The sequence below is a fragment of the Amblyomma mixtum genome, chromosome 7, assembly GCF_055824585.1.
Source record: "Amblyomma mixtum isolate Tamu chromosome 7, ASM5582458v1, whole genome shotgun sequence".
NCBI classification, from domain to species: domain Eukaryota; kingdom Metazoa; phylum Arthropoda; class Arachnida; order Ixodida; family Ixodidae; genus Amblyomma; species Amblyomma mixtum.
Genome location: NC_143018.1, coordinates 39691341 through 39713517, shown reverse-complemented (window position 1 = coordinate 39713517; position 22177 = coordinate 39691341). Strand labels below are relative to the sequence as shown.

Here is a 22177-nt window from a genome sequence, read left to right as displayed (position 1 = left end):
TTCTGGCTCCCTTTGTAGCGAAAGCTACATTGGCCACGAACTTTCGATTTCGATATGGCGGTGCTCCGAGGAGGCACAGAGATCGACCTTGAGCCGTTGCCCAGCAACCGCCGCAGCTGGCGGATGCCGGGCGCTCATCGCGCCATTTTGCATGACGTCACACCGCTCGCCTCGTCGTTGCGTTCGCCTCCGCTTTCTCTACGTATATCATGGCATAGCCGAGCTAAGCCACTGCCAATTTTTTTTTGTAAGGAAATTTAAGGGGAAAAAAACAGAGGCTTCGGTGATTAAACATCAACAAAGCTGAGTTCAAATCACGTCTGTTTTTCTTTTTCTGCACTTTCTGAAGCAGCGAACAGCACTAACCTTGAGGACCAAAGTCTCAAAATTTAGAAGTAGCACAGTACAGCAGGCCGGAAAGGGAAGCAGCCCGGGACCTTCCCATGAAGTAGTTGTGGGTTCTGTTCTTTACAACGGAGACGAAAAATAGGCAGCAGAAAAACACCAAAGCAGGCTTACTATGTGGGACATAGAAATGCAGCAAAGGGAACTAGCGTGGCGCTTTGCAGGATTAATAGTTTCTATAAGAAAACGCCTGGCGGCATAGCTAAGTCACCGAAGTTTTATATATTCTTTTATTCGGTTTATCGGATTTTCTCTCGTTATATATTTCAGTAAAGTAAATGTTTTTACCAGTTGTTGCGCCTTGCTCAGCTGAAGTCACCGCTCAGCAAAGCGGGGAAAACAACTACGACAGAAACACGACGTGCTTTGTGTTCGGCTTAAATAGAGGTGAGTTTTTGCATATTAGCGTCGGTAAAACCTGAAGTTATGTGTTGTTGCCGTATAGTACCACACTGTGAGCTCAGATGTCATTGTTATCAGATCAAGGCGGTGATGGCAAGCAGCAATTCTCCTTATTTTATAGCCCACTGTGACGACCGTTATCAGCACATGCAACTAAGAATATTACATCTATCTGCAATTGAAAAATTTACTGAGGAGCATTCAATTACTAGGTCTCTGCCCTTATGTGGATAAGAAAGTTGGAAACCGCCTATAATGACTCTTCAGACAAACACCCATTGAGAGCAAAGCCAACTAGCCGAAAACCCATGTAACATGCGATGATCTCAAGTGCTAAGAAGTATGCTGATTGCACGACAGAGATAGCAGCCTAATAGCTGCCGAAATGTGCATGCATTTTGTTAACCGAGAGCAGGGAAAGCTCAACCCCTCCGTTATATTTCATCACTGCAGCGCTGCATGCTTTTCATTTGCGCACAGAGTGTTGGGAGTTATAGGGGCATGCTAATGCATTCTCGATGGCAGTCCGAACTTATAACCCGCCGAGAAAATGCCACAAATGAGGCCTCGGTCACACGATTTCCATCTAGTAACGAAATTTATGCGTCTCCCAACTCTGATTTGCATTCGCGGCGAACACCTGCAGTGCATTTCCATAAAAACCGCCACGTGCTGGAAATGGGAGCAGCCAAACATAGATAACAGCAGCCATGTTCATTTATCGAGTTTTGAGATGCATGGCATCGGAAATAGCTACTTGAGGGCATCTGAAACTTCTGTTTTCCCTTTATGCACACGAGGTTTGACTGCATCCTGCGTTCTTCGCATAGAAAGGGAGAGAGATAAAAAGGAAGAGGGAAGGCAGGGATGCTAACCAGAAAGGTGTTCTGGTTGGCTACCCACGTTCCACGCATCGTTTATTTTTTATTTTAAATCTTGAAGTATCATCACCTGGACCACCCAAACGACGTGCGCATATCGACATGCACACTTCATAGTAATGAATAACGAAAGGCGATTGCTTCACTTCTTTTGAGAGCAATGAAATGATATTTATGTGTGAAACACTTGCCGACTGATGACTGATGACTAGCCGACTGATGACTAGCCACTAAGCAAATATAAATGTCGGGGGGAATGGCGGCATGCCTCTATTAATACTCATTCCTGACCGGACGACTATAAGACACTCACAGACAAAAGGCGTGTGTCAGGAATCTGGATGTTACAATCAGGCGCAGCAGGTGGTGCTACTGTTAGACTGCTGCAATGAAGGGGCCAGAAACAGCATCACATTCTGCAACGAGCCGCGGCATTTAGGCATGCAGTGAAACAACATTAAACCACTTATAGAGGAAGCAAAAAAAAGTATGAAATAATATGTCGATATAGTGTAACTACATGAAATAACCGGTCGACGGCCACTTCAATCACAATTACATAACCAACTAATCCAGCGAAAAAAAATTACAAGCACAGGGATACAAAGCACTTTCCTTCATTATCTACTCAAACGCTTGAAAATCTTATCACCGGCCCACGATATACGTGAAGGCGACAAGAAACTGAGCCGATTTGAGATTAGAAAATTTAACATCAAATATATCATAATATCATACAAGCTTGCTAACCCGCTGTAAACGTGGATTAAACAAAACTGAAAACGGCTGGTTGTTTGCGCACTTCCGGTTTCCCATTTCCGGTTCTCTGCGGACTAGAATGGCGGTTTACGCGTCAGCGCACGAGCTTCGCACTCGAGCGCAAAGCGAGTCGCGCCGCTCCTGCGTTTGGACGCATTTCGTCCAGCGCGTACGTCCAGCTTATCTCTGATCGCACTCAGCTGCAGCATCACGAAGCAAACACCTTTTTTTTTTTTGTTCAACGGTTACCACGCTCGGATGCTGGCCCGAAAGACACGCGTTAAATCCCAGCTACGGCAGTCGACTTTCAATGAAGGCGGAATTCTAGAGGTCTATGTACTGTGCGCTGCGGTGAACGTTAATAAACTCCAAGTGGTCGAAGTTTCCGGAGCCCTTCACTACGGCCTCTCCCATGGCACGAGTCGCTTTTGGACATTAAACTCCCATAAACTAAACCAAACATCATTTCTTTACTCATTTAAGAAGGGTTGATGGGGTGTTTAACGTTCCAAAGCGACCCAGGCTATGAGGGACGCCGTAGAGAAGGGCTCCAGAAATTTCCACCACCTGTAGTTGTTTAACGTGCACTAACATTACACATGACACAGACCTCTAGAATTTCGTCGCCATCGAAATTCCACCAGCGCGGCCGGGTTGACTTAAGAAGGAAAATAAAGATGGAAAAATGGCTCACCTGTGCTGAGCTGCCTTCATGCCGTCAGTGTTGCTCCATCAACATCATCATACGCAACAGAATGTACTCGACGTGCTACGAATTGAACTGTAAGCACTGCAAGGTGCCTAAAACCGTAAGCCACATATTGTAGGAGTGAAACGTGGCACTGAGATGCCACCCGCGCAACAAACAATCGAAGAGCAGCGTGAGGCCCGGATAACCAGCCCAAACCCTGAGATCCAGCTCATGACGGTTTACAGGGCACAGCGAACGGCCAGGGCCCTCTCGTACTGGACTAAGAACGCCACCCGCCTGAGGCGAAGACTGGCGTGTTAATTTGAACAAAAAAAATTTTTGCAAGTACTTGCTATACCGGTCGCATTCTATTTTTCCAGGGAAAAAGCTTATCAACTGCTGTGTCGCTTTGCCGAGCGATAAACCAGAATGAAATCTTTTCCCTGGCTATAGTAGCTGGCATCAAAGTAATAGCTTTTTGGTTAGAACATCAAATTCTTGAGCGACTTCATATCGTTCAGTATAGTCACGACACAATACAGATGCCACGTACCGAGTCATATTACGCTTACGTGGCCTAGTTATCATGCAAAAGATGTGCTCGTAATACGTCTGTGAACTTTCTTCTATGCTTCTAACGCGGAAGGCGTTCAAACACGTGCGAAATAAGACATGGTGACTTCACCAAGATAGAATAGTTGGTATATGAGGCAAGGTCTTTGAAGAAAAATAAACTAACTGATGCTAGAGTGGATTTCGCCATTGAACACTTTTCTCTAGAGACTGAAACTCACCTTCGGATTTCTACACTGCTAATAATTGCGGCAGAGGTGAGGTAGATGCTTAGCGAGCCAATGGCCTGGGACTAAAATCAAGAAATCTTATCTGAAATGACGTCGTAATACGCCATATGTTATTAATACGCCCACGTAGTAACTGGGTTGTCTCATGTTCTGTTGTCACTATATAGCACTCGTGCTGTCGGTCAATCGCGTTAGCACGCTGGCTGAAATAAATTCAGTCAGTGTTCGTTGGCTCCGAATTAACTTCATAGAAGAAAAAAACGATGAAAAATAAAAAGCACAGTCACGCCATTGTCTGATGAGCCTCTCCACTCCTACCCGTTGAAAGTGACCGCACTATTAAAACAACCGATTACAATATCCAGTCCAGTATGCGACTAGTTATAATAAATAGTTGGTTTTAGGGTGTCACTAAAGACTAAAATTTGACCCGCAGCTACAGAAAATTGTTCATGTCGTTCAGGCTCTGACCACTAGTCGACATATTCTATCCATTTTTTTTTACAGCGTTGAGTGGAAGGTGAAATTTAAAAAAAAACGCAAATGTACTTACACTGCGTTGCCCGTTGAAGATCCCAAGCTTTCTAATAATTTACCCACGGCCCTCCACTACGGTGTTGCCGACATCCCGCAGAGTAAATCTAGGGCACAAAGCACAGAACACGCTTATCCACCACGCACAAATCTTCCTCTATATAGGTATGCCCTTTGCCAAAAGTAACCGAGAAACAGGTTTTTGCTTCTCAACCAAAAAACAGCACCCTTAAGGCAGGCACCCCTTAAAACCGAAAGGTTTCAGAACGTGAGGACGACAGTTCACCTTATATTACACAGATTGTGAGTATGAGGGCTGCCATAAGTGCTTCGCTACGCGGCTAGGAAGCAAGCCACAGTTGCCCGGTTACTTTTGCCAAAGACGGTACGTTTCGTTGTTGTTTGGTGCGCCTATTTGCGATGCTGGCAGGCCTACCACATCTTTAAATTTCGGATGCACCTCTCTAAACTAGAATAGCTTCCGGAAAGTGTCCCAGATGTGTCAACAGGCGGGACAATAGCTTAACAAATGACGAAATATTTTACGCTCCAGCATCCTACGTATGGTTAGGAACTGCCCCGAGCAACGTAAAGCGTACAGTTTGCAGGAACTCAGCTATGAGCAGTGGTAGGCGAAGCTGGTTCATACAGAGCTCCCCTTTCTGGGCCAGCTCATCGGTCAGGCCTGGAGGGCTGTATTCGCCAATGGTTTTCGAGACCCGGGTGAACCACCGATGTAATTGCATTATATTAATAAAGTTTATTCGCTCTCTTTAACCCACAGAAAGTGGTAAAAATAACTGTGTTCAATAAAAGCGTTCAATAAGTGTCGCCTCCTAGCGTCCGCGTTCAATTCTTGAAGCCCATCACAAAAAAAAAGAAGAAATTGGCAGTGGCTTAGCACTGGTTAAACCTGTAGGATTGCGAAAGCAACGAGGGGAGAGAGAGAGAGGCGACGGAGAGCGCGCGGCAGCAGCGGCGGCACGCTAGCTATGCACCGCTACTGCGCATGCGCAACTGGCGAGCGCGGCGGCGGCGGCACCTCTGAGTCACCCGCGCAGCGACGGCGGCGGCACACCAGTTGTGCGCCGTCCTCGCGCATGCGCAGTATGGCCTTGCGTCAGCTCCGCGAAATGGCTCGAGGACTCGCGTAGTGTTGCTTTCACAAGAAAACATTCTTACGCCCTTCTATTATTTTAGGCCACTGATTTTGACATCAGCACTGCGAGCTAGCAGCTAATGTTCTTTTCTAGCTTTCCTGACATAACGGTGGCCGACCAATTTCGAAAGTCCGAAAATAATGTTCGAGAAAACTGCATTTAAATAGTGAAGGTAAATTCTTACAGGAAGAGGCAACATCTGTCACGTGTTCCGCTGGGGCATGCACCATGCAGACAATTTCATAAGGAAGTTTGGACAATTGTGAACGTTTTATATAACCGTACGCTACAGAGCCGCCCACTCTGATTGGCAGTGCGTGATAAACTACTTCTTTGGCCGACAGCACAGCAGATCATTTTTCTACGCTATACATTTGCTACAGAAGCTTCTCGGGTGCAACTTCAAGCACACTCCCGAGCGTGGAGGGCTTACTCAATCTTTTTGTCCTATAGCGTTGCACTACTGATTCATTCTATGCATTTTTCTTTGCTCGCGAATAATGGTGTGACTGTGATGGAGCGAAAGCAGGCCAACGAATCACGCGATCGATCTCCAATTCTTACAGAAGAAATATGCCCCGCTGGTAGACATGTGTTTCTTTACCGAGATTACAGGACTGGCAGTTCCCCGAAATGTATTCGGAGTGCGTTTTTAAAAGATCTTTGTTTTTTTTTAAAGCATCAGGAAACAAAATATGCTTCATGGTCACTTTAATGCATAGCCATTACAACAGAAAACCAGAGAACAGCAAAACGGGACTTTGATGTTGAAGACATCATTTGCCTTTTACGGCACTTTCCAGCGGCAAGATGGACTCGGCGTTGTTATAAGTCATAAAACACCCCCGCGTCCCCTCCCGCTTTTGTTCAATAGCTGTCTAAAGAGATTGCGGGCCAGGCAATTATGTGGCTGCACCACACTGCCTGTTCAGTTGTTTGAGCCGTAATATTATGTGGCTGCACCACACTGCTTGTTCAGTTGTTTGAGCCGTAATATAGCTACAAGCACCGTTTACTGGTCCATGGTGTGGAAGAAAACTTCGGCAGTTTCTTGTTTGTTTGTTTTTTTCTAATCTTCAGTTCCACTGCCTCCCCCACTGATCATGGACTACAACGGTACTGTCCTAAACCAAACGGTGGGACCATACGCTGAAAATGACACCATGACACTGAAGTGTGCGGCACCTTCAGGTAAGAAGGACGTCACTAAGCCTTTACCCTCCGGCATAGATACCTTCTCGCTTCTTGAAACGTTGTGCTATCTTGGAATTTTATTATGGTTAGCTGGCCGTACTTTCCTTCAGACAAACTGGGCGAGCCTGATTACTCATCTTCGTCTGAAGCGCATCTCTTTTTATACTAATATGATAAATCCATTTCCCCAAGCATAAAGGCTCTGTTCCCACTCCCACTCCAGACGTATTTTCACCTCTTTACCTATTCATGGCAAAGGTCCCTGAAATATGCTAATAGCAGGCAATGATTAAAACATCCGTGTCTTGATAAAGCAGCATTTGCGGCCTCGACGTAGTATTTGTAATGTATTCTCGAGTAAAATGCAGTTTCTGCTGTTCTTTACTGCCGTTTTTCTTGCCAAATTTAGCTGCAATCTATTGAAGTAGGAGAGACAGCACAATTTAACTCACTTATAAGGCTGGCGAATAGGAGAGCTGCTACTGATTTATCTTTAAAACGGCCACAAGTGCAAGGCAGGATACTAGAGGAAAACGAGAGAGTCTGGACTAGGAACTGAAATTTTTTTGAATGGAAGAGGCAAAAGAACACTCGCACACAGATGCGCGCACATATGACCCAAACCTAGTAGAACTATGACTCTAGATTGGCGTCCGCTATTTCACTGGTTTGGGTCATGCGTGCGCGCGCATCCTTGCGCAAGTCTTCTTTTGATTCTCAATATAATTTTAATTCGCAGTCAATCCTCTGTCCTGTTTTCTTTTCTTTGTCGGTGTTACATCTTTTAGCTGGTTTTAAAATGAATAACTCCCACACGTTTACATGCCTAGTGCTCTAGTTGAGGCTTTGCTGCTTCTATGCGAGAAAGCGGCAAATCTAATGGAGCCGCAATGCTTTTTATAGACTCCAAGCTAGCCTCAAAAGATAGAAAAAAATTTATTATAACTTTAGAACGTACCTACTGTTTAAGAGACCAAAACTTACCTGGAACATAATTCACTTTGAGCCATGTTTGCTAAGTTATACACCACATGTTCCGATGGATAATGCAGAGTGCTTTTCTCACAGCTGGGGGTTTTCTGGGCCAGACTGCTAATTGGGCAGCTGTTCTGCGTCAGGGTTCCCCCCCACATAGGTAATGAAGTCGAGAGTGTGACGGAATCCCGTCTGGCCGGGTGGATGCATTTAAAAAAAAAAACAGAGACGCCGACCAGTCAATGAAATTTGAAATTGACGTTTCGGCGCCCAGAACGAGGGCCTTGTACACAATGGAATCATACAGAAAGGGTTCGTCTTTAGAAGTATTGATGCGGGTCGACGACGACGACGAAGAGCGATGGCACGAGTGCGAAGGGTAGAAGACGACAACGAAGTTCGGACTGTGTTCTCGGTGCCGCTCGCAGCTGTTCTTGTCTATTTGTAAATATCTGTAAATATATTCTTTTCCGCAACATATTTGGTGGAGGTGCGGATTTCCCCTACGTCTACCGACGACGGAGCTCCGCAGCGGCCGCCAGTTGCCTTCACTCATCATGACCCACGACGCCGCCCAGCAAACCTCAGCCCCGGCCATGACATCACTCGTTCTTTCTCCCCCTCGTGACCCTGGAACATTTTCTGGTACCGACAACACTGACGTCGACGACTGGATCAACATGTACGAGCGAGTGAGTACCTACAACCGCTGGGATCCGACCCTTACGCTCGCAAATGTAATATTCTATCTAAAAGACACCGCCCGGGTCTGGTATGAGACACACGAAGACCATCTGACCAGCTGGGACGTGTGCAAAGAGAAACTCCGCGAATTGTTTGGACGGCCGCTCGGCCGAACGCTTGCCGCTAAGAAGGACCTCGCCTCCCGAGCTCAAACATCTACGGAGTCCTATGTGTCGTACATTCAAGATGTGCTGGCCCTCTGTCACAAAGTTGACGCCAACATGCCCGAGTCTGACAAAGTCGGCCACGTGTTGAAGGGAATCGCCGACGATGCCTTCAACTTGCTCGTATACAAGAGCTGCACTACAGTCGACGGAATTATTAAGGAATGTCGACGCTTCGAGGAAGCCAAAAGCAGGCGTATTAGCCAGCCGTACACACGCCTCCCCAACACGGCTGCGACTTCTTCATGTGAAGACCTGCGACACCGGGCAACTCCAGCGCCCCCAGAAAATGTGACCCGCATCATCCGACGCGAGCTCGAAGCTATGTCCCCTGCCCCCCAGCATCTACATGATGGCGACACCCGCTTACCTACCATCTCTCTGGTACAAGCTGTCGTCCGCCAAGAGCTTGCCAACCTTGGTTTCCAGCCCGTCAGCCCTGTACGGTCTTCACCACCACCCGAAGTCACTGCGATTGCTCCTGGACGACCTTCGTACTTCACTCCACGTCGCCGAAACCCTAACGACTGGCGGACAACCGACGACAGGCCCATTTGTTTCCATTGCCACCGCATTGGCCACATCTCCCGCCACTGTCGAAATTATTGGTCCCGTCGCAGCACATACCGTCCTCTCAGCTCCCACCGCGACGACGAACAGCCCAGCCACTACACGCCCCCTCCAGCCCAGCACAGTGCTACAGTCGACGGCCAGATTCCCCGCTCCAGCCGCTCCCCGTCCCCCCTGCGTCGCCAGTCTCGTTCGCCCCAACGCCGTCGCTCCTCTCCTGGCCCCTACGGACGCTCGCAAGCGGAAAACTAGACGCTGCAGTGTCTGGAGGTGATGCTGCAGTACAGCCCCAGTCCCAAAATCCTCGATTAGCCCTTCCCGCACACCATAATTTGCTCGCTATTCATGTCGATGGAGTGCCTGTGAGAGCTCTGATCGATACAGGCGCGCACGTATCCGTCATGAGTTCAGCCCTACGACGCCGCCTCCGAAAAGTACTGACCCCTGCACCCAAAGCCGTTCTCCGCGTTGCCGACGGCGGAACTGCTCATGTTGTTGGACTATGCACAGCCCGTGTGACCATATCCGGCCGCCATACATCCGTTCTGTTCTCTGTTCTGGACCAGTGCCCTCATGAAGTCATTCTTGGCCTCGACTTCCTGTCTGAGCATTCAGCCCTCATTGACTGCGCCACTAATGTTGTTCAGCTTGACCTTCCTCTTTCTGCTGAGTCGCCGTCCCCAGTTATACACCGTCTTTGTGCTGTCGACTTTGTCCGTCTACCGCCTCAAGCCGCAACTTACATTTCTTTCTCATCTGTTCCCCCTGTACCTGATGGTCACTACGTAGTCACTCCGGAACTTGACGTCGCCCTGACGCGCAGCATTGCGCTTCCACACATTGTATTTACAATGTCGGCCAACCGAGCGTGCCTTCCGGTCCTGAACTTCGGTTCATCCATCCAACCGCTCCCGCAAGGCATCTCACTCGCCACGCTGTGCCCTGCTGCCGAATGTGTGTTATCAGTGGTGGACAGCTGCTTACCTTCCACTCAGCAATGCCGGTTGCCTGCGGCCCCATCAACAGCGAACCCAACGGACGACTACGCCGACATGATCGCTTCTGACCTACCGCCGATGCAAGCTCGCGATCTTCGGTGCCTCTTATCATCTTTCCGCGACATCTTCGACTTTGATAGCCGTGTTTTGGCTCGGACCTCTGTGGTGACGCATCACATAAACACCGGTGATTCCGCTCCTATCCGCAGACGTCCGTACCGAGTGTCCAGCGCCGAACGCACCGTCATAAATCAAGAGGTGGACAAGATGCTCGCAAAAGACATCATCGAGCCCTCGTCAAGTCCTTGGGCTTCACCAGTCGTCCTGGTGAAAAAGAAGGACGGCAGCTGGCGCTTCTGCGTTGATTATCGGCACCTCAACCGCATCACAAAAAAAGACGTATATCCACTCCCAAGGATCGATGATGCCTTAGATTGCCTCCACGGCGCCAAATATTTCTCTTCAATTGATCTTCGATCGGGGTACTGGCAAATTGCCGTTGATGAAAAGGACCGCGAGAAGACCGCCTTCGTGACGCCTGATGGCTTATACCAGTTTAAAGTCATGCCGTTCGGCCTCTGTAACGCCCCGGCTACCTTCGAACGAATGATGGACTCCCTTCTTCGTGGCTTTAAATGGTCCACCTGCCTCTGTTACCTAGACGATGTTGTGGTTTTCTCGCCTACTTTTGCCACGCACCTCGAGCGCCTCTCTAATATTCTGACAGTGTTTCGTAACGCCGGACTTCAGCTGAACTCATCGAAATGCAAGTTCGGTCGTCGCCAACTCACTATTCTCGGACACCTCGTTGACGCTTCTGGTGTACGCCCAGATCCCATCAAAATTCAAGCTGTGAAGGACTTTCCTCTTCCAAGGTCGTCGAAAGATGTGCGCAGCTTTGTCGGCTTGTGCTCATATTTTCGCCGTTTTATCAAAGATTTCGCCGGCATCGCTCGTCCCCTCACCGATCTTCTGAAGAACGACACCCCCTTTACCTGGGGCCCTGCTCAAGAGAACTCATTTTCATCTCTCGTCCATTTGCTGACCACTCCGCCCATCTTAGCACATTTTGACCCGTCGTCTCCCACAGAGGTTCGCACTGACGCCTCCGGATATGGCATCGGCGCCGTCCTAGCCCAACGTCAACAGGGTCAAGATCGAGTCATCGCTTATGCCAGCCGCCTACTTTCAGCCGCAGAGCAAAATTACACCATTACTGAGCGCGAGTGTCTTGCCCTTGTCTGGGCAGTAGCTAAATTCAGACCCTACCTGTTCGGCCGTTCATTCGCTGTTGTCACTGATCACCACGCTCTCTGTTGGTTGTCTTCACTAAAAGATCCCACCGGTCGCCTTGGTCGCTGGGCATTGCGCCTCCAAGAATACTCATACTCCGTCGTGTACAAGTCAGGACGCCATCACCAGGACGCTGACTGCTTATCCCGATACCCTGTGGAACCACCTGACCTAGAGGACGCTGAGACCCTGCCCTGCCTCTTAGCTATCTCCGATCTTGCTGATATTGCCAACGAACAGCGTCACGACTCATCTTTACGACCTATCTTTGATGGCATCCGTTCTGCAAACCGATCTCCGTCTCTGAACCTTTATGTGCTCCAGAACGGCATTTTGTATCGCCGAAACCTACGCTCCGATGGCCCTCCGCTCCTGCTCGTGATACCCCAACGTCTACGCTCTTCTGTCCTTGCAGAACTGCACGATCTGCCGACAGCCGGTCACCTTGGCGTGTCCCGCACGTACGCTCGGGTGCGGCATCGCTTCTTTTGGCCTGGTCTCTATCGTTCCGTCAAGCGTTACGTGGCCGCTTGCGACCTGTGTCAACGTCGGAAAAGGCCCTCCACTCTGCCTGCCGGTCTTCTGCAACCCATCGACATACCTCCTGAACCTTTTCACCGTGTTGGCCTCGACCTTCTTGGCCCTTTTCCGACGTCCCTCTCCGGCAACAAGTGGATCGCTGTCGCAACTGATTATACGACTCGGTACGCCATCACGCGTGCTTTGCCCTCCAGCTGCGCTACCGATGTTGCCGATTTTCTTCTGCAAGACGTCATCCTTCACCACGGCGCCCCTCGTCAACTGCTCACCGACCGCGGTCGTTATTTTCTATCCAGAGTAGTTCACGACATTCTTCGTTCGTGTGACACGCAGCACCAGCTCGCGACAGCTTACCACCCGCAAACCAATGGGCTTACGGAAAGGTTCAACCGCACGCTCACCGACATGTTAGCGATGTACGTATCGCCAGCGATGTACGTAGTAATCGCCCTAAGGATCGCGCGTAAAATACTCGTGATAACGCCTTGGCAGAGCACGCGCTGACGCAGAATCACAAAACCGATTGGGAAAGACATGAATCATCGAGAAAGAAAAACTGACAACATCACGGCATAATCTCGAGTGCCTGGTGATACAGACGACGTCACACACGCTTAATCGTAACGAGGGCAATCTTAACCCTATTTATGCACGATCCTTACGGCGATTAATCAGCTTATAAAGACGAACAATTTTGGTGTGATTCCATTGTGAACAAGGCCCTTGTTCTGGGCGCCGAAACGTCAATTACAAATTTTATTTACTGGTCGGCGTCTCTGTTGTTTGAAACCCACATATATAATTGCTAGCGACGTCACTAATCCGCTAATTCATTTTAGTGCTTCAACCACATTCAATTATCTTCCCTTGTGGATGTTTCTAAAGCTTCCTCGCATGTTATTGGCTATCTAGCGTTCCGAAGTTTCAGTGTGACATCTTCAGTCGATGTGGGAAATTGAGTTCAAGTGTTGTTGTGTTGTTGTGACTGGGAGAAGGATGAAGAGGAAATTGCACGGGCCTGCTACTGGCTCTAGCCAAGCCACCACCGCTGCCACGTGCAGATAGAGGAGAGTTCAAGTGAGCCACGCCGTGTGTTATATAAGCAAGCGAACTTTTCTGATGGTCTGATGTTTGCTCCTGCAGCCAAGCACAAGTCGACACTGGCGTGGCGGCGGAATGGCAAGCAGCTGAGTCCGCGTCAAGCTACCATGGAGACATCTGGTGGTGGCTTGGAAAGCATTCTCAAGATAGGACCGTTGCTCAGGGAGCACTTGTTTTCAAACTTCAGTTGCGTGGTTTCCAGTAACGTCTCGCGACCCGCAGAGAGTTCAGTGGTCCTCGACATGTTCCGTAAGTACGTGTAACCGGCGTTTGCTGTGCACCACTTGCGTCCAAAGTAGACTGAACACGATTCTCTGAACGCAATCACGCCGGCGTCCTATACATTGAAAACCTTCATCGTAGATCCCCTCCAGTGTAAATATCGCAGTGAACATTCTAGCATGACAAGATAATTTCCAAGAGAATGACAGGTATGAGCGTTTGAAAATTCGGAGTGTCCAGCGTTCCGTCCAGACGGAACATTTGCTGCTGGTGCAGTTCCGTCCAGACGGAATATTTACTGCAGCTAGAGTTCCGTCCATACAATAGACAGTTTTAGTTTCGCGTACGTAGAAGCTTCGCGTACGTAGAGCGCTTACGAGTCACCAGTGCGCATGCGCAGAACATGAAGAGTCTGCGTGGGTCGCACGGACATACGTCACATTCGGATCTTTGCGTTGCGGTCTCCACTTTGCTTGCGTACGTGCCGTTGGCAAGATGGCGGCGCCCTGCCCGCCCGCTTCACAACTATAACAGCTTCGTCGCTAGTCCCTCGACGTGGTACCGTGCTGTAAACTGCCGTATTTGACTTCAGTTGGTCTATTCTTGCTATTGCATGAAGTTTTAGGTGAGAACTAGCTTTTGTTTTCCAGATAGAAACCCGTTTCAGCAGCTCCTAAGCCTGACGGAGAAGCGTTTGTGGTCGTCATAGCAACGAGTGTGCCGACGGTCTCGCGAGACCACGCGAAGCTTGAAACCTCGCGGGATATCGCGAGACCCTCGGCACAGTCAGCGGGAAAAGCAAAACGGGTGCACGTTTTGGCTCAATACGCACACGTTGTCAACATGAGTGGGACACCAGCGCGCCTTCGCTTCTCGAAAAGCGATGATTTAAATATGCTGCGGGACGTGAAGGAATGCAATCCCTTTGAAGATAACATGCAACATACAGTTGGGTGTAATGAAATCGATCAAAGTTTGTCAAAAGAAGGGGGGGAAGTATTTAGCGCCCACACTATGACTTGGCCTGGCTCCGCTCCAAGCAGCTCGACTAAACAAAATTAGTTTTCTTTACCTGTACTAGAAGGCGCGGCACAACATGCTAGCGCATTTTTTAGGTTGTATGGCAGATCTACGCAGTTTGCGTCCCGTACAGTTCGTGTAGCTAATACTGTACGAAGCGACACGAGCGTACGCTACGTAAACTGCTCACGTGTACGTGCGTGAAGGTTCTACGTACGTAAAACTAAAACTGTCTAATGTCCGTACTGTCCATACTATACAAAATGGGTGATTTCTACCCACAAAAAGCATTTCTTTGCCTCTGGAATAACCAGTTTACAAAGCTGTATCCAGATGTTCTCTCTACGCATGTATACGGCACCAAAATATCTGTCCACGTACTGCGTTTAGTTACATCCTCGAAGGTATAACTTCCGTGCACGCATGCAGGATCTGGAAAATGACACTGTTAGAAGCACAGCGCAGAAACTCTTCGCGAAGTGATGTGAAGCCCTGTCGCTGTTTGTGCTGCAAGATGCCATAGCGCGAAAAAGACTAAGACGTACAGTAGTGAGCAGCCTTGTCTAGAGCGCTTGAGCAGTGCGCACTTGGTAATAAAAACCGAAATTAGAGAGCAGCCCCTCATTACAGGGCAAAGTTTTCGTGCCTGCTTTGTTTACGAGGCTATCTGGCGCTACTTCCGTGCAAGTGTTGCAGCTGGACCCTAGAGGCTGCCACAAAATCTGGGTTTGTTTGAAAGGAAGTGCACCGCCCGAGCGCTCTAGACAAGGCTGCTCACCACTGTACACAAACGGTCAACAAGCATTATGCAAAGGCACCAACAAACCCAAGCCAAAACTTGTTCTATTGCCACTTCTCACTGACTGCTTGGAAAATAAAATGATGCAGCAGAATATCCGGTCTCACATTAGGCGGAACAGGATTGCCACTTTTTTAAATGGACATGCAAAAGTCTGCAAGCAAACTGGATTCCCAATCCCTAACGCCAGCTTTAATTCCGTCTTGACATAACTCTTGTGCAGATAATGCTCGACGGAACTGTGTGGTGTCAGATACAGTTTCGTCTGGACGGAACTTTAGCGCAAATTGTAGTTCCGTCTAGACGGAACTCAAGCGCAAATTGTAGTTCCGTCTGGACGGAACTCTAGCCACAGCCTTGAAAATTAGTTAAACGAAGTCGATCATCACTACACTTCGGACTAATTAATTCACCTCGCTTAACTGTGCTGCTATTCCTGCGTAAGTAAAGACAAGTTCCCCTGATACATAAGCTTCGTGTGTTCACATTATAAGCTTCATCATTAGCTTAGATTTTCGGTACTTGCACTTTCATTCAGCTATGCAATTTCGACTACTCTGTGACAGACATAAGGCAACTTGGCTAAAGTTTTGTTTTGCCGAGTGCCCACACTATTTTTGCGCTATGTTGCTGCCAAAAAGTTAAGGGTGATAAGCACAAAACGTTACTGAACCTCTTAGCTTCATCCCAGCCGATACACCATAAACTTATTAGCATTTGATTCTTGTCACGTACTTCCCAGTGGCGCCCAAGGATGTTGCTCTCAGGAACTGGCCTCACGGCAGCAACGACGCTTCGGGTTGGGTGATGATCGCCGCCTCTAAGCAGCCGGCTACATCTCCGGCCAAGGCTTCGACACTCGTAGCAGCGCAGGCAGTAGAGGCTCGGGAATCTGCCGCATCGCACAGTTTGTCGACAGTGTCCCGAACTGCCAGCAGAGATTCTAAAGAGGACTGGGATACGGATGCGGGTTTTCCCGCTCCTCGAAGCTTCGAATGTGTGGTGACCGGCAGTCGGCCGTACGCCAATGTCACGTGGTTTCTGGACGGACGGCCACTGGACGATAGCCTTAGCCACAATCGAGCCGAGGGAAACGTCACTGTAAGCGTGCTTCTTCTGCCCGCTTTGGAGCACGCGGGAAAGCAGCTTGAGTGTCGTGCAACCAACGGCTACCTGCCGGAAGACGGGGGCGTCGTCAGTCGCTACCTTGCGGTGAATATCTCAAGTAAGTAATCTGTCTCTTTACTTGATTTTATTGAAAGATGAGCTGGGTAGTGAGACGCCAGGAGGCCTGTGGCGGAGGAGATAGCTATGACGAAGGGAAAGACGCGTTTACATCCTGACTTTAGATAGCTATCCCTGCCATTAGGGGCGGGATCGAAGGGTGCAAAGGAGAGGGAGCAAAAGCAGTCGATTTACGTGGCAGCACGAACTAGAGTGCGCGCGAGCGCTTCTAACCGACTGGAAAACAAAATGAAACCAGAGGAATGCAGAGCGCACCAGTTGTAATTTCTGGGGTGGCATCCATTTAACGCTCACAGCAAAACCATAAAAAAGTTGTAACGAAAGAAAAAAAAATTGTGAGGGACATCTCTGGTTACAAGAAACATTCGGTTTTCAGCTTTCAAAACATGTTGCCCACCATTATTTTAGAGCGTCTGCTGTTATTAGCTCGTTCCTCAGTTTCGCGCCTTCGTCGCCGCCGCCGTCGGCGTTGGCGTCGGCATCAACGTCCGCAGCGCCACCTGCCACTTTGCCACCTGCCATTTGCCTCGGTTGCCAGGTGGCAAACTGAAGAGAGGAAGATCCCAGTTTAAAAGAGAAGAGGGATAGGGTGAGAGGCGGACAGCGGAAAAGCGAAGAAGGAAACATTCCGCGAGAGAAATTACGGGAAGGGATGACGAAAGAAAGATGGAGGCGATGGGTGGTCTAATTGTTTGGCCATCCGCCTCGGCTGCTGCGAATTTTAGGTTCTAAACCGACAGAAACCCACAGCAGAATATGACTACACTCTTGGGTAAGTCCAAGTCGACCTCCGGCTGTCTGAGTTCGCCAAAAAAAAAGTTTGTGAAAATCAATTGGTGTCACACCACAGCTAACAATCAAATACTGGCGTTACAAACTCCTAACCTTCCTGTGAATATTTTTGTGTTATTTTTTCATTCGTGCGTAAACATTACGCACGATATGTACCTACACGTCCTGTAACACTTCGATTTGCTACTCATTATTCAATGCGCAGATAAGCCGGAAGTGATCGTCAAGCTTGGATCTGGTTTGAACGCCAGCCACATCATCGAAGGAGCCGATGTGTACATGGAGTGTTCCGTCCTCACAACTTCCACAGTCGCCGACGTCACTTGGAGTCACGACGGACGCGGGCTCGGCGCAGAGCCAGCAGAAGGCACGGTGGTGACATCACGCTACCTCGTGATCCGCAGTGTAGGTCCCAGGCACAGTGGAAGCTACACTTGCACCGTCACCAGCAGTGATGGCGAGAACGTCGAAAGCAAGCCGCTACATCTCCGCGTGCGGTGTAGGTAGCTAATTCAGAGCTGCTTACATAATGCATGCTTAGTTTCCTTAGCTGTTTTTATGCGTAGCATATTGCAATCACTCAGTTCAGCCCTTGGGCGCGGCCGGGCAGCCACCAAACCACGTGACGTGACGTCACGTGGTTTGAAAAAAAAAAGAAAAAAAGAAAAAGAAAAAAGTGAAAGAAAAAAGATTTAAAAAAAATAAAAAAGGACGCTGAGCATGGTGGCGGTTGCCACCGCCCCGTTTCAAAGGGGGCGCTCCTATCCATTCATCCATCCATCCATGCGTCACGGAGGAAAAGCTGCTGAGAAAATCGAGTGCCGCCAAGCAATAACTCGCGCAAAAAGACCGCGCAATATGCAACGCATTCTTGGCTTAACCAAGCTAAGCCTGGGCATCATTTTTTATTGCTTTTTGGTTTATTTGCATCGTTTTGCATCAGTGTTTTCTCTTGTGCGCGTTGTGTAATAATTAAAAGTTTTCCTTTATTTGCTCTCTTTTCTTTTTCTTGTTTCTCGATGGCTTGTTTGCTAGCCTCATGTTTGAGGTCTGCTATAAAGCTGAACTCTCAATGCTAATGTGTTTTGAGCAATTACAGATTTAAATGTAAACACTCTACTGTCTTGGTCAGTGAATTTAGCCAAGCACCTAATGCCTGAACCCATGTTACTTCCACGATACGCAGATTCACCTCGATGTGACGGGCTCGAGGAGCGCACGATAAGCGCGGAGAAAGGCACTCTCGTCAACGTGACCTGCAACGTCCGAGCTGAGCCTATAGAAAATCTGCGCTACTTCTGGCTTCTAGAGAACGACACGGAGACCGCAACGAAGTCGAACGAGAAACGCCAACCTCCTCGTGTGAAGGAAGCTCACAGGCTCCTTGTGACAGACTCTAACCGCCTAGAGATCATCGTCAATGACACTTTCTTAAACGCCATCCTGGCATGCTGGGCCGAAAACGCTGTGGGAACGCAGAGACAGCGCTGTCGCTTCAAGTTCGCTTCCAAGGGTAAGTTTTTTTTTTCTTTCCGTATACCACCTTACCACGTTACAACTCTACGGAAATACATTCGGTGGCACAACGAGCAGTATTTGTAATACAACGAAAAAAATGAGAAGCACGCAGAAAGGCAATAACACGTACATAATGAAGTACATATTTCAGGCCGTGCCGGACACAGCTGCATAAGGCAATGGCAGGAGTAACCTTGAGAAGACACCAGTGGCCATCTTGCCCACCCATGCCACGCTTTTCTCAAAATATTGTCTTGCATTTTCATCACGATTAACGACTAGCATGAGTGCCAAAAAACCATCTAGGGGTCACAGCGGACGAAACACCATCTAGATTAAAAAAAAAAAAAACGGGGGGGAGGGGGGGGTCACATTTTGCGACGAGCTTTTATCCAAACAATTCAGGCCATTTATAGTTGGTAGCAATAAATTCTGACGTAATGTTTGATAACTTGCAAGCAATTTCTTTCGGCAGCTCTTGCGTCGAAAACATGAATTACCAATGGCAATGGAGGCACAACGGGCAATGAAAATTAAGTTTACAAAATACGACGCCGACATGCTTTCCCAAGCTTGTTGTTATAAAAGAACGTAAAATTGAAAGGAGCACCGTTTTACGACAAAAAGAGCACTTTTATAGGCTTTAGGCGCAGTTTTCTGGTGTCATCCCCAATTGCTCGGACGCGAGTTGTTGGCGCCAAGTTCATCTTTTCTACTTCAGCTTTAACTCAGTGTTTTGTGGCTCGTTCCTTATAAACAAATGCCCTTACGCAGCCCAAAATGAGCTCTTGTAGAGGCATTCGTGTGCGAAAAACAAATTTAATGCAAGCAGTACGGTATCTTAGGAGGGTAGATGTGTAGGCCAGTTGGTGAGACATGAAGGAGCTAAACACCACCGCCCTGTGTCGTCGTCTTTCTCTGTCCCGTGTCCGCTGCGGTGTTTAGCTCCTTCAGTACGGTATCCTCAACTCTTGGGAAGAGACTGCGAAGGTATAAAGGAAACGATGTTGAAGATGATACTCAACCAACTGAGTCGCAAGCATAGAAGGCCTCAGTAGCAATACGCCAAGGTTCTATCAAGTGAAGCTTTTATTTCAACAAAACTGTGGTGCGGGCATTCAAGGAAGAGATTGACTTCAGCTGAAAGTTAGATTCCTTAACCTTGGGCCGCGTCGCGCACGCCTTGTAATACAAAGCCTGCTTTGAACCCTAAGAAAGCGATTCTAAGCTAGTTGCATAAGGGGAAGACCAAAGCCTGATGGGATGGCTTCTTTTCAGGTGACGGCTTCTCCGGGTTGATATGCAGCGTGAGCAACTGCACGGATACGTCGTTCTCTTTGACCTGCTCGACGCCTCTAGTCAACAATACGAAGGCGGCAACGTCCAGGGATCAGCAGCAACGGCTACGGGTCGAAGTGTTAGACTGGGGTCGCAGCAACCGCTCCGAGCGCAGCTTCTGGAGCCGTGACATGGGTCCAATGTTTGTCACCAGGCTCCGTCCCTCCACCGACTACCTGGTCGTGGTTCGAATGCCTCCAGAAGCGACGTTTCGCACTTACGTCCGCACCCTCAGTACGGCCCAGAGCCTCAAGGGGAAAGGAGGTGGGTCTCAGGGTAAGTGGTAGTTTTTGCTATGTTTCTTTTCTCTCGTACCGGAGATGAAAAGCTATACACTTCCTGAGATGGCTTAGTTCACTCCATAAAGGTAGTATACCGCCAGACTTCTAAGTTTCCTGGTGGCTGAGAGACCTGCCTTTCGGGACATCGGTTATCGTAGGGCTACATGAAGGACCAGTGCAATAAGGATACGCTTAACGCACAAAAACGAGAAATTATTAAATGGTAGAGCTTGCCTTGCTATTGAAACTCAACGGAAAATAACGTAAAACGGAACGACCATTATTACACCACGATATGCAAAGTTTGGTTCATCTAGACAGCACCTAATATTCCCAACATTAGCATTCCATCTCTTCACAGATATAGTTACATTTCTGTGTTGCTAGCAGCTTCTTCCTTAATGTCCCCAATCATTATTAAAAAATGTGTCTTTTGCAAAGGCGTTTTCATCCTACCGAAGCTACTGGTAGTACAATGTGCATTATCTCCCTTTGCAAAAGCCTTAAGAGCATTTATATTTTATTGTTCACGGCCCGCAATCTATGCCAGAGATTCTTACAGCTACGTTCCTGGTTAGTTTTTTTTTCAGCATCGTTTCAATTCGAACAATAAAAAAAAACATTGCATAAATTTCGAAAATATCTACAGGGGCCTTCGGGGCTATATTGCTAATTTCAGCGGCTCCGATTGTTCGCAGATTTCAAGAGGACTACTCAGCGGGGACGCTGGACGCTGACCCCGAGTGTGGTTGTCGTTTTGACTAGCTGCCTCACGGCCGCTCTGGTCGCTGTCGGGAGCGCCTACTGCGCATGCGTCCACAGGAAGAGGCGCAGGAAACAGCGGCGGGGGCCGGACAATGGCGACGGCACCACTGCGTCGTGCAAAGACGAGAAATCTGAGCATGTGCGTGAACACAAGCTTAACTTCACTTCTGTTGAGATCAGCTGAGTGCGGAAGCAATGCCTGGGCTGCACCAGATATTCCCTGCGAAGTTTCGTCGTCCTCAGTGTTTAAGAACAGACCTGGACAGCGCTTCGTCTGGTGTGATCCTCCGTGTCGTGTCTTGTGTTGCCATGCTGAAGAACAGGCAGAGCTGGGCCACGTTACCGAAGTGGCTCATATGTGTCCAAACACAGTGCATTGTTGAGAGCCTCCAATGTTTAGCCTCTGCTGCCGACCCCACAGCAATAAAAATAAAAACTTATTACTGCTGGGTGAGTCGAGGAGGCAATCAGTAAAGTAGGTCAAGTATGAAGGGGCCTATCATTTCTAAACGCTGTTTAAACAAGTCTCTAAGGCTGATCCGCAGGTGACCCCAGTGTTGCCGAACACAGCTGCGTGCTATGATAAGATATCTTTCCAGGTACAAAACAACGTCCTGCAGATTAATTATACGGCAGTCGGATCGCTTTCAGTTACTTGTCCTTGAGATTTGACCACAGTGCTCCGGGCCGATGTCAGTGCACCAAATTGTCATCAACGTGTCTGGGTATATGAACATTGAGAATTAGTTTTGAGGAAAGGAAATTGCGCAGTAGCTGTCTCACATCTCGGTGGACACTTGAACAGCGCCGTAAGAGAAAGGAGGAAGGTGGGAGTGAAAGAGGAGAGAGAAAGAGGTGCCGTAGTGGAGATTGTTGTTGTTTAAGACTTTATTTGTGCGCAAATTTAAAAGGCAAGGGTGATGGGATAAGGCAGACTGGAGCCCTTGAGCCCCAAGCCTGCGCAGCCCACTTGCATGCCGCCA

General features: G+C 48.5%; 1 protein-coding gene across 1 annotated transcript in view; it reads left to right on the top strand.

Annotated features, from left to right (window-relative positions):
• LOC149335750 (basement membrane-specific heparan sulfate proteoglycan core protein-like) overlaps window positions 1-21378 on the top strand; it is a 34329-nt gene extending 12951 nt beyond the window's left edge. Inside the window, exons 2-8 of the mRNA XM_089552351.1 lie at window positions 6716-6826; window positions 13257-13463; window positions 15998-16480; window positions 17498-17791; window positions 18479-18805; window positions 20089-20412; window positions 21128-21378. Of these exons, the coding sequence (XP_089408477.1) occupies window positions 6716-6826; window positions 13257-13463; window positions 15998-16480; window positions 17498-17791; window positions 18479-18805; window positions 20089-20412; window positions 21128-21378 (1997 nt within the window). The remainder of the gene's footprint in view (window positions 1-6715; window positions 6827-13256; window positions 13464-15997; window positions 16481-17497; window positions 17792-18478; window positions 18806-20088; window positions 20413-21127) is intronic.
• Window positions 21379-22177: the final 799 nt, after the last annotated feature.